At 36.7% G+C, this 12304-nt stretch overlaps 1 protein-coding gene across 3 annotated transcripts; it reads left to right on the forward strand.

Annotated features, from left to right (window-relative positions):
* The first annotated feature begins 4337 nt into the window (after window positions 1–4337).
* Window positions 4338–11263, forward strand: LOC123682631. 3 transcript variants are annotated; one of them, XM_045621369.1, is made up of 5 exons: window positions 4338–6546; window positions 6609–6837; window positions 7850–8002; window positions 8062–8592; window positions 8656–11263. In XM_045621369.1, exon 1 carries the CDS (start codon window positions 5181–5183, stop codon window positions 6246–6248), a length of 1068 nt encoding a protein of 355 aa, XP_045477325.1. In that variant the 5' UTR covers window positions 4338–5180; the 3' UTR covers window positions 6249–6546; window positions 6609–6837; window positions 7850–8002; window positions 8062–8592; window positions 8656–11263. The 3 variants fall into 3 exon arrangements, with proteins under 3 accessions (XP_045477325.1, XP_045477326.1, XP_045477324.1); XM_045621370.1 differs by lacking the exon at window positions 8656–11263 and having other exon boundaries at window positions 8106–8642; XM_045621368.1 differs by lacking the exon at window positions 8656–11263 and having other exon boundaries at window positions 8062–8641.
* Window positions 11264–12304: the final 1041 nt, after the last annotated feature.

Genomic DNA, 12304 nt, shown 5'->3' on the forward strand with positions numbered 1-12304 from the left:
AAATAATTTTTCCTTCACCATTTTTTCTGATTCGGTTTGGTTGGAAAGATACAGGCTGTTGAAAATCCATAAAAAATGTAATTCTTAGTTATATCTCGCAAACCGGAGCAAATTATTTTCGGAATATAGTTTTTTATTCATGTGATTAATCTTTTTCGAACATAAAATTCCAAATCCAAATATGCCTGCTATACTAAGTGAGAAAAAATGCAATCGGAAAAAAATAATAAAGGAAAAAAGTGTTTCTTTTTATCTCAGGAATATTCCGTTGAAAGACTCACCCTGTATAGGGTGCTGAGGATAATTTTTTTAAAATTTCAAATGGTCATTGTGAAGGAGCTTTTTCGAATATAAAAACCGAATCGGGTATGCATAGATTGTTCATACAGCTGATTGAAGTCCAATTTATAGAAAAATGATTCCAAAAGATATACAGGAAGAGTCTAAAAATATCAAGTACTCAAACGATTTCTAAAAATTGAGAAGTGGAATTACATTCATTTTCAGATATTCCGTGGGATATTATTATCAATTGAGATGATTGCTGTTAACATATCCTGAATCAAACCGACATATCTATCTATTATGTATGTATTTTTCATAAAACTGCATATAACGGGTGTTGTTTTTCGAGGTATATAACTTTAAGTTGGCATTACTGTTCGAGATGGCGACCGATTTAACAGTTAATAAGTGATTTATTCTCAGTTTGGTTTGGCAATTTATCATGAATAGACTCACGCCTGAACAACGCTTGCAAAAAGTGCAATTTTATTTCGAAAATAATGGTTCTGTGCGGAATACGTATCGCGCACTACGTCCATTTTATTTTGTTTAGCGATGAAGCGCACTTCTGGTGGAATGACTACGTCAACAAACAAAACTGCCGCATTAGGAGTGAAGCTAATCCTCAAGTGTATGTCGAAACACCGTTACATCCAGAAAAACCGACTGACCGAGGCTCTACTACAGATTATGGCTCTGACGATTAGAAGTAAGTGAATACACTAAGTTGAAGTGAGGTAAAATTTTATTTTTAATGTACAATTTCCATTTATTTTTCAATGCAAAAAAGGTAAAAGCCGTTCTCAAAAGGCTGATTTTCGCTGGGAAGAGAATTTTTCCTCTCTTTAAAACAAGTTTTGAATTTTAAAAAATGATACTTTCCAATGGATTCAGTTCATTCCATGGTATTTCAGGGTTTAATTCGAACTTTTAAACGTCATAATCTACAAAAGTGAATTTTGTGGTGTGTATCGTTGTAGCTTTGAGACCTTTTTATTTGTGGATTAATACATGACCTTCGCTTTCAGTAGATCCCAACGAATCTTGTGTGGGTCTATCTACAGCCCAAAATGGATATCAGTGGTGACGCCAGCTTTCGAAAACAGAGGTGGCCAAGAGGGGGCTAGATTTTTTTTGGGGGGCCAAAGTAAAGCGGAACTATAGTTCTGCTAATTTTTTAGCCTTAATATGTCACATTTCAGGGGGGAGCAGAAATTTAGAGGGTAGCGGGCCTCCCTGGTCCCCCCCTAGCGTCGCCACTGATAGATACACATACTAAATTTCGTCAAAATAGAATAATTATTTTAGGAATAAAAGAAATTTTCAATTATTCTTAGTTTCAATTTTTATTTTTTTAATTCATAATGAGTAAGTTTTTGTGTTTGTCATATGTAATCTGTTTGACCTTTTTGTAATTTTAGTGGTACTGCTGATGGCTTCTGGAGGCAGCACTATACTAGCTAATGAAGAAAATTTATACGTTTAAATTCATATTATTTTACTTGATACCTTAACTAATTCAGAAATTCCGTCTGTAACTATAATTTTGCGATACACAAGCCAACAGGCAGATAATGATTTTTCAAGAAATTTTCCAAATAAAGTCTACTCTGAAACATGCTTCAATATTCAGTCAACTTCAAAAGTTGTAGAATTTTTACGTTGATAAGACAGAACCTAAAAATATCATAGTTAATCAGAGATGCAAAAATAAAATATACGTAGGCAATTTATTTTATACAGCGCGTAAGCTGAGCACCGCTTTCAACGTCCTTGAAGCCTTCACAGGAATGTATAATAAAAAACTGAAATTAAGATGTTTTCTAGATGTATGAGAGAGAGAGTGACGGAGATTTTTATTCCAAAGCCTGGAAAGGACTAGACATTTCCCCCAAACCACCACATGATCAGCCACCTGTCATCAATTAGGAAAGGCTCAGGAACATCCTCCCAGATGAACAGTTAGGATTTCGTCCCAAACACTCCACCACAAATCAGCTGCCCAGAATTGTGGAATATGCACAACCAATTTCGGATGAAATCAGGTAACTGGTGCAATATTTCTCGATATTTCTAAGGCTTTTAAAACCGTATGGCACGAGAGTTTTCAAACTGAAGCGAAACTCGAAGAGAAAGTGCCTTTACCGATGTATCAACTCATCTTCTCCTGTCTTCGAAGTCGCTCCTTCAGAGCAAACGATCCAAATTAATATCTTTTCCTAGAGGTCTTAAAACCGAAGCCCTCCAAGGAAGTGTGCTATCTCCTATTCTATATTTAGCATATTCAACCGAAATTCCTAAGTCTGACCGTATTAATGATTAAATAATAATTAACTAAAACCTTCGATAGATATCTTGTTCATCTTTTCGACATCTTTTATGTAACATATTAGTAACATAGCATCTTTAATATACAGGGTGTCCCATAAAGACCACGTCAAACTGAGGGAGAATGTAGATCAAAGGATAACCCACCTGCTATGACAAAATTCCCATTATAAAAGTCTTACCGTTTTCGAGATATTTTTTTTTTTGAAAATAATGAATTATTGCCCCTCAATAGTTTTGTCCTTACGGTTGGTATAATTTTACATCTTTTGGTTAATTTTTTCAGTAAAATATTGCTGAAGAATGATTTTAACGTTTACATTAAAAACATCCTCCGAACATTTTAAAGGGGGGCTATGAGAAATATTTTTATTGGAAATTTTGGTAGTGGATTATTTTGTTCATGAAGTTTAGCCCATCGTAGTGAAAAAAAAAATGTACCGAGCTACTGCTGCACATTACACAAATAAATTGTCTATTTTATAGTGATTTCAAAGAGGTATCACACAAGTCATTTGTTATTCAAAGGAAAAAGATATGGCTGTTTTTATCCAACTGGTACGTTTCTGACAAAATCAAGTTTGTCAATTTTGTGAAGAAATCTTCGATATTGCATTACTTAGTGAACAATGGCAATTGTTTACGTGCCAAAATATTACTTGCATTATTATTCACCTCAACGAAATTCAATTTTGCCGGCAAATTTTGCGAAAACATCATACAGATCCAGATTTTTTCAATAGAATCATTAGGAGCGACGAGTCTTCCTGTACATGAATCTCCAAAATTTGCTTGGCTGGCATATCATAAAACCACACGAGGTGAAAGAAGATAGATCACAATATCGATTCAAGATCAATTTATGGACTGTAATATTTAAGGGTGCAATTTTGGGCCCGATCGAACTGCCGCCATCACTGAACGCAAACAATTATTTGGAATTTTCAACCAACCCGCTGCCCATTTTATTGGAAGATGTGCCACTGGCGCTGCGACGTAGTCTGTGGTTTCAACATGATGGATGCCCAACATATTACGGACTCGAAGTTACCGCTCATTTAAATGAAACTTATGCCCAACGGTGGATTGGAAGAGAAGGTGAAATTTTGTGGCTTCCTCGTTCACCTGACCTAAATCCTATGGATTTTTATTATTGGGGCTGCCTAAAAGAAAAAGTATACGCAACACCCATGCGTGATGAAGCCGAATTGAGAGAACGCATTCGCAATTCGGCTTCATCACGTATGGGTATTGCGTATACTATGTTTTTTAGGCGGCCTCAATATTAAAAGTCCAGAGGATTTAGGTCTTCATGTACCCATCCTTGGTACAGGGAGACTCTTCGTTCCAAATGATCTTATTGAAAAAAATCTGGATCTGCATGATGTTTTCGCAAAATTTGCCGGCAAAATTTAATTTCGTTGAGGTGAATAATTATGCGAGTAATATTTTCACACGTAAACAATTGCCATTGTTCACTAAGTAATGCAATATCGAAGATTTCTTCACAGAATTGACAAACTTGATTTTGTCAGAAACATACCCATTTGGATAAAAACAGCCATATCTTTTTTCTTTGAATAACAAATGACTTGTGTGATACCTCTTTGAAATCACTATAAATTAGACAATTTATTGGTGTAATGTGCAGCAGTAGCTCGGTACATTTTTTTTCCACTACGATGGGCTAAACTTCATGAACAAACAATTTTACTGAAAAAAATTAACCAAAAAGATGTAAAATTGTACCAACCGTAAGGACAAAACTATTGAAAGGGGCAAAAATTCATTATTTTCAAAAATAAATATCTCGAAAACGGTAAGACTGTTATAATGGGTATTTTGTCTTAGCAGGTGGGTTATCCTTTGATCTACATTATCCCTCGGTTTGACGTAGTCTTTACGGGACACCCTGTATGTATATTATTTCGAACTTTAATTTCATCTCATTGCAATATTATTCTACGAGTAATATTGCAAAGAGATTAAATTAAGGTTGGAAATAATATACAGGGTGTCCCGGGAAGAATGCCACAAACTGATACCATGAATTATGGTCATCATAGCCTCTCGGGGACCTAGACGACCCCAGCCATGTCAAGGTCTATACTGGCATGGTCCACCGCAGCCTCCTCGTGGCGATAGTTGGACAGTGATCGATTGACACTGACTAATGCGGTGTGACCCCCCACACCCTGCTGTAGTGTCGTGGCTTGGGGTATTGCACGGGGGTAAACGATGCCAGGCATGTAAGGGGGCCAACACCCTCATGTCTGATATACCGACATGTGGAATCTGCTGTCTGTGGTTATGTCTCGCGAGCAGAGAACACATGCTGGGGGATTTGGCTTAACCGCCTGAACCGAGTGTATGAAAGACACAATAAAGACTTTCCTCAAGACAAGGTGGAACAGCATATGCCGAAGTCTGCATGGCTAGTGGGAAGATCTAGTCCTGAATATGCGAACTCCGGATACCAGGCGACCTTCTGTTTAATAAGCCTTCCAGGGGCATGCGGGGCTCTGTCTCTGGTGACTGACATTCCCTAGCTACTCGTGGGACCTAATATGGACAAGGTAAATGAAAAAGAAGGGCCCAGCACCAGCCCTAATGTGCCAACCAGTGAGGAAGAACAAATCCTCATTCAGCCTGGGGAACAGGACGCAAGTCCTGGCCTCACCACTGAGGAAATGCTGCTGAGGAGCAGCGATAAAGAGGGCGTAAAGGGCCTCGAAAAGTTGGTGGTCGAGAGACACAGACTCTCTGGGGCTGCCAGAAAGAGGATGAAGTTCCTCATAAAGAAGGGGATGGCGCCTGATGAAGCCAGGAAAGAAGCCCTCAAACCAATTGGTCCCAGGCAGACAATTGGCCACGGGACCAAGAGAAAACGGTCGGAATACAGCACGCCTAAAGGCAAAGAGCCTGAGCGTGCAAAGCATAAGGCTTCGAAAGCCTCGCAGTCCTCAGGAGCTTCCAAGGCTCCTGCACAAATTGTGTCCACCTACAGTCAGGTTGCTGCTGGTCTGAAGGTGGGCATAATGGATAAGAAGTATCCAGAGGTGATCCTAGAAATGGACCAACTGAAGGCCATCGAGGAAGCAATTTTGGAGGAAATTATGGCGCTGGGAAAAGAGGAATCTATAAAGCCTAAGTTCCAGCAATCCCTTATGGAGCCAGGCTGGCTTTGTCTGACATGCTCAGATAAAGCCACAGTTGAGTGGCTCAGGAGCATCCAGCCAAAACTGAAACCCTGGGAGGGAGCTGATTTGAGGATCGCCGAAGAGGCAGAACTCCCTCATCCGGAAATCCTAGTCGGCTATCTCCCAGAAAGCCAGAATCTCTCCAGCGAGAAAATTCTCAAGCTGGTTGAGAACCAAAATGAAGGACTTAAAACCTCCAGCTGGAGAGTCCTGCGAAGGGGATCATCAGGACCCATGGTCGAAGTCACCATCTCGGCTGACAGAATGTCGGTCGAGAGACTTCGAGCACTAAACTGGCGAATTAACTACAGATTTGGCCAATCAAGTCTTCGCCTTAAGGGCTCTGAGACATCTGGCCCGGTGTCGGAAAAGCCTAAGGTGGAAGAAATGGGGAAGGTGGGGAAGCCTCCGGGCATTGAAAAGGCCGAGGCCTAAAAACCAACCACCTGCTCTGGGAGTAGGGCTGTTCCGCAAAGGCGTGGGAATAGGGGGCCCGTAGGGGTAAAATCTGCGACCCTCTCCAAAAAGCCTAGCGGACATCCAACCTCATAAGGGGCAGGTGTCTGGCCTGCCTTCAGATAAACCTCCAGCACTCGAAGGCAGCCTCTAGTGCCTTATGCTGGAGAACGTCTAGAAGGCATATTGACATAGGGCTGATACAAGAGCCCTGTATTGTTGGAGGCCAAGTTAAAGGCTTACCAAACAATTTATATCAGATGATATACTGCGATAGGTTAGTAAGTCAAAGAGCTATCATAATATTCAGAAAATGTCTAACCTGCCTCCCACTTACAGAGTTCCTGACAACGGATCTTGCTGCGGCGCTGGTTGAGGTGCGAACTGGGACAGCAAGAGGCAGCTGGTTATTGGCTCAGGCTAATTTCCAGAAGACGCCATCAGCCCGCCACCGGAGGAAGTACAACGCCTCATAGATTGTTGCCGCAAGGAAAATTACAACTGATCCTGGGCTGCGATGCGCACGCACACCACACAGTATGGAGTAGCACAGACACAAATCATAGAGGTGATTATTTGCTCTATTTTCTATTTAGTAATAATATAGAGATAGCGATAGTTCCAAAGGGAACATTGATCTTACGTGGGCGACACCACTTATTGCGGAAATGATCAAGAATTGAAGGCTCTCAAACGAACCATCCATGTCAGACCATTTGGCAATTTAATTTGACGTTGAGGCAATAGCTTCAGCTGATGTTGAGTGCATAATACTCAGAAAGACTGACTGGAAACTCTATGTAGCCAATCAAAGGTGTGAACTGAAAGGCCTGAAATACAATCTGAAGAAAACATTCGAAAACAGTTGTCCACTCAGAAAAAAAGCGATCTCCAGAGACGTCCCTTGGTGAAACAATCATCTTGAAAACCTCACGAGAACGGCTAGGACTTTACTTGACCAATTACAACAAAGAGGTCAGGAAAACCAGAAGGCAGTCCCGGAGAATTTTCTGCGAGGGAAAAGATAAAAAAATCTCAGCAGCCAGACTTCAGAAGGTACTATCTAAGGATCACTTCAACACAATTGGCCAAATAAAGAAACCATGTGGAGACTTTACGAATGATTCTGAAGAGAGCCTAAGAGCTCTTCTAGGGACTCACTTCCCTGGCTGCGAGCAGTTTTTTCAGTTTGTTGATCAGAAGTTTTCTTAAATAATTCGAGAGAAATTTGGGGAAGGCATTCGTAAAGAGGGAAAAATCTGAATTTTTCGAATAATTCTACCGATAAATAAACTATGAAATTTCTTTGATAAGGAAATGTTTATTGATCACCATGTTTGACGGTGCCAAGCAGAGATTTACTATTTTCATTATGAATTAATTCTTTGTGTTCATGACAACGAAAAAGAAATCATAATATTAACGTACTGAGTGATCAAATATTCACTAAAATAGAAAAAGTTTATGATTTTCCTGTTTCAGCTATATAACGGAGATGCATTAATGTTTACTGGGGAGGTTATGTTGTATCATAATGTTTCAGAAATATCATAGATCTTTGAATTTTTTTTGTGTTTCAGATTGTGTTATGACCATTTCTTCAATCATGCACTTCCTGGACAATGATAATAAAAGGTTGAAAATGCCTCGGAAATTGGTCATGTGAAACATATGCAATTTGATGCAGATTTAATGATGATCAGGGAAGATGTGCATACGAGTATCATGTCGAAGTAAGTCCAATGTCAAATAAATTTATACGGTTTTACTTAATATGTAACTTTATTTCAAGATCACACTGAACATATCGGGGGATGCAACAGTGGTTCTTTTTAGACATCATAATATATCAGTTACTGACAAAGAATGTACCTGAAATATCTCCCACACAGGGTAAGTGATAACGAAGACAGCGGATGAGTTATATCCATCTAAAAACTATTCTGCCTCCAAACAAGGGTTAATTGAGCAAGAATTGAAAAATTTAAAATCAATGCTAGAGAAATTGGGCAACATGGTCGACTTTACTTGGCTATTACAAGAAGATGATGCAGAGGACGAATCTGTAGACTTAGGGTTTCTACTTATTAAAGATAATATACTATCCAAGATATATTAGAGTCTACAGATAAACTAGAATTTGTCAAGCAAAAGTGTGCAGTTAATGACGAAACGATTGCAAATATAGCAACTTATACAAAAAGCCAGATAGAGATTGAAAGGTGGTCCTCCATAAGGAAATTCAGACTTACACCTAGTAATTTCGTATAATCCGCTCACAAAAGGAACAAATATCCGGCAAGTCTTTTCAAGACTCTTTTTGGTGAGTATTCTATTTTGATTCATTTTTGGTTCTTGAGTAAACCATAATCAATTTTCTTTGTAGTGTTATGAAAATGTATTCTTCACTTAAATTGCATGAGCTCATCAATTGCATGACATAAACGATATACTGTGGGAAAGATCTCATGAAAAGGAAGCCATAGAATACCTAAAAAATTTGTTGCAAGTAACTGTGGAGCCAACTGGTGTATATTTAACGAATTTCCAAATGACACTTTATTCTAGAAGTTGAAAAATAGCGACAAATATTCAATTTATTTTGATGATAATGGTGAAATATATGAGAATGAGAATCGCAATTATTACCTTCAGATACAGGGAAATTTTATATTTTAAAGCATTCATAAAGCTATTTATATACATGGACATTAACCCCCCCGGCTTCTGAAAGACCCATCAAACTGTTCAACTGACACAACATTCAACTTAATAGCGATGTCAAGTCAATTTGGATTTTCTGAAACGTTGTTCAGTGAAGAATGAACTCTTTTCCACAAATCAACAAATACACAAATTTATTTTAATGATATCCACAGATCCAAAGATTTCCAAATTATATTCTTTGATAAAACTTCATAAAGATAATAACCCATTAGACCTATAGCATCTTCATTTCAGCACCAAGCATTTAATTATCCAGAGCTCTAATATCAATTATATGTATAAAAAAACAAAATTTCATTCAGTATACTCGATAAGAAATAGTTTAGAATTGACTGAGAAAATCAAACATATTTATTAACCTAACAAGTCAAAATTTGTTTCTTTCGATGTACAGAACTTATTTCCTAGCATTCCCCCATTAGAAACCATTGAAATAATGAAAGAATTAATTATTAAAAATAATCTGCTAAAAAATGATAATTGAATTAAAAATAATAGATATCCGATTAAGATGAATGATATTTCAAATTGCTTATAAATATGCCTCAGTCAAAATTAATTTCAATTTGACAAAACCATTTATAAGTCTGATGAAGTTTTGATTATGGGTAATCAATACATTAAGTCCTATCCTAGCAGAAATTTTCATGAATAACTTAGAAACCAAAATTCATGCTAATAATATGACAAAATATTTCCTTTATTGTTATAGATACGTAGATGATATTATATGTTGCTTCAAAGGTACAAATAGACAACTTTCTTTGTACACAGAACTTATCAATAACATTCACCCAAGTATCAAATTCACTTCTGAAATCGAACATAACAACACACTTAAAATTCTTAATCTTATAATAACTAGAAATTAAAACTTTCATAGTTTCAGTATTTTTTAGAAAACCTACACATACAAATTTTACCATCCATTCTACTTCCAATCACCCGTTAAATAAAAAAAATGGCGGCATTCAATGGTATGATCCATAGATTAATCATTATACCTATAGATCATTCGAATTTTTCTAAAGAATTGAATGTAATTAAACAGATAGCGGTAAATAACGGTTATAGCCCATATGTTATTGATCAAATTTTGAGTAATGAACAAAGAAAGCAAGCACTAAGTCTAACATACCCTACAGTAAATTATAATATCGATACTATTTTTTTTTCGTTAACTTATGTAAATTACATATATTTCTGAAAAGATTGTGAAATACATGAAGACTACATTTAATTTTTTAATATCTTTCAAAACCAGAAATAATTAAGAGACGTTTATAAAAAACAATAAAGATAAAACTGAGAAAGAAAATAAATCCGGTGTCTACAATTTAACCTGTAGTGATTGCCCTATGTTTATATTGAACAGACAGGAAGATCTTACAGGAAAAAGGTAAACGAACACCAGAAGAGTTATACATTTGATAGTTCGTTCTCAACTTATGCAAATCATTTAAAATAATTAAATCACAATTTCAATCACAACTTTGAAATTCTCCATTCAGAAAATAAGAGAATAAGATTGACACTTTTAGAATCCCTAGAAAATTAATATGTATAATAGCCAAAATATTCTTTTGAACGAACAAATAGATGTAAACTCATCTGCTTCATTGAATTTCTTTTGATAATTTGGAAATCCCAGGCGGAAAACTGTCCAATATAACTTTATGATAGGTACCTATTGAATATTTTTCTGCCAATAATTTTTGTTTATATATAAGTTTCAGAAAAACTCTGTACTCTTCTCAGTCAAAAATGTAGCCTGATGAAGCCACAGTGTGGCGACACAATTACTGCTAACAATCAAATAAGCCTGTGGAAATTATCTTGTTTATTTATAATGAATTTACGCCAATTAAGGACCGAATCCATTTTATACATATGTTTATTATCATTCTGAAATGTTACTCTGAATGAATTTCTCATATATTGAAGAATAAAAAAGTAATAATACCGTAAGCAAACTTGGAAATAAAAATCGATATTATAACAGAAAATTGTCTCTCATTTTAACGTAACTTTTAAGAAGGACCTACAGAATTTATTGCTCTCAAGACCCTAAATTCACCTGAGACGTATATGTGTTTTTTACTGCACTTACATCTATGTAAATAATTGTAAATAAATTAAAAATTTTCTTCATTAGATATGATCACAGCTTAGGTGCTAATTATAATTATAATTTGAACAAGTGTATCATTAATGTTTCCCCTGTAAATAGCCATGTATATATAGTTTAGAGAAAGTTATAATAAAAATTCAGGATATGCAAAATATGTGTTTTTTTTTTTGGTATTGCTGTCAAGGAAAGGAGCAAACGGTCCTCCAGAAAATACTAACGTTACCAAACGAATTCCAATGAAGGCTTATTAGTTGACTAAGTAACTATTTTCGCTTCATCGACCAATTCTGGAATATTAGTTAATATCTCGGTTAATATAAGGTAATCAAAAATCAAATAATCAAAGGTTGTAAACTCCATATCCCATTCAAATCATCATTTTCACTGTCGAAAAGGTACGAGTTCATTATAAATTCATAAACGTCAATTCATCCATCCGTGCATAAACTACGAGATTTCATAATAATCTTCCGACTAATTTTGCAGACGACACTTCCATGCAAAGTTTGCTGAGTGAACCGTACTCTCTCCAAAGAGAATAAAATATTAACGTTTCAAACACTTCATGGCGTCTCGGTGTAAATCAATCTACATTAAGAATGCTCCTCTTTTCAGTTTAGGTGCATATATGATAACTCCCAGCCGACCAAGCGAATATTCGCTGCCTTTCTAGGAGGAATAGTCCACGGTTTGATCGGTCTGCCTTAGCTTTCCTCTTCGGCGAGTTGATCCTCTGGATACTCCTCATCTTTGCGTTCGATCAGGCTGGGCATTCACTAGGGCGGATGTAATCTTTCATGCAATCAATGTTGTAAATGTTGACTGATGCACTTGTCAATTTCCCCGGACCGTAGTATGTTTTTCGTGATTCTGATTGTTGTTTTCTTTCGGAATAGCATGCAGCACGATGTTGGAGGCGTCAAATATTTGCATATGTTAGGGGAGCTGAAGTCTATGCATGAATTGATGGTTTAGTAAAATGGAAATCGTCCTTCGAAATAGTGTTTATAGTTCTGGGGAATCTCTGGGAAATCGGCCATAAATTCTTCTTCTGGGGAGACGTTAAAATGCCTCTTAACTTCAGATGTTTGGTATTGGAGAAATGAAGAGGGTTTTCATGAGAATCATTGGAAAACCTCCTGAAACGTTTTCATCCCGTACAGTTCATTCTTGTTCT

This window comes from Harmonia axyridis, chromosome 6, assembly GCF_914767665.1.
Source record: "Harmonia axyridis chromosome 6, icHarAxyr1.1, whole genome shotgun sequence".
Lineage (NCBI taxonomy): Eukaryota > Metazoa > Arthropoda > Insecta > Coleoptera > Coccinellidae > Harmonia > Harmonia axyridis.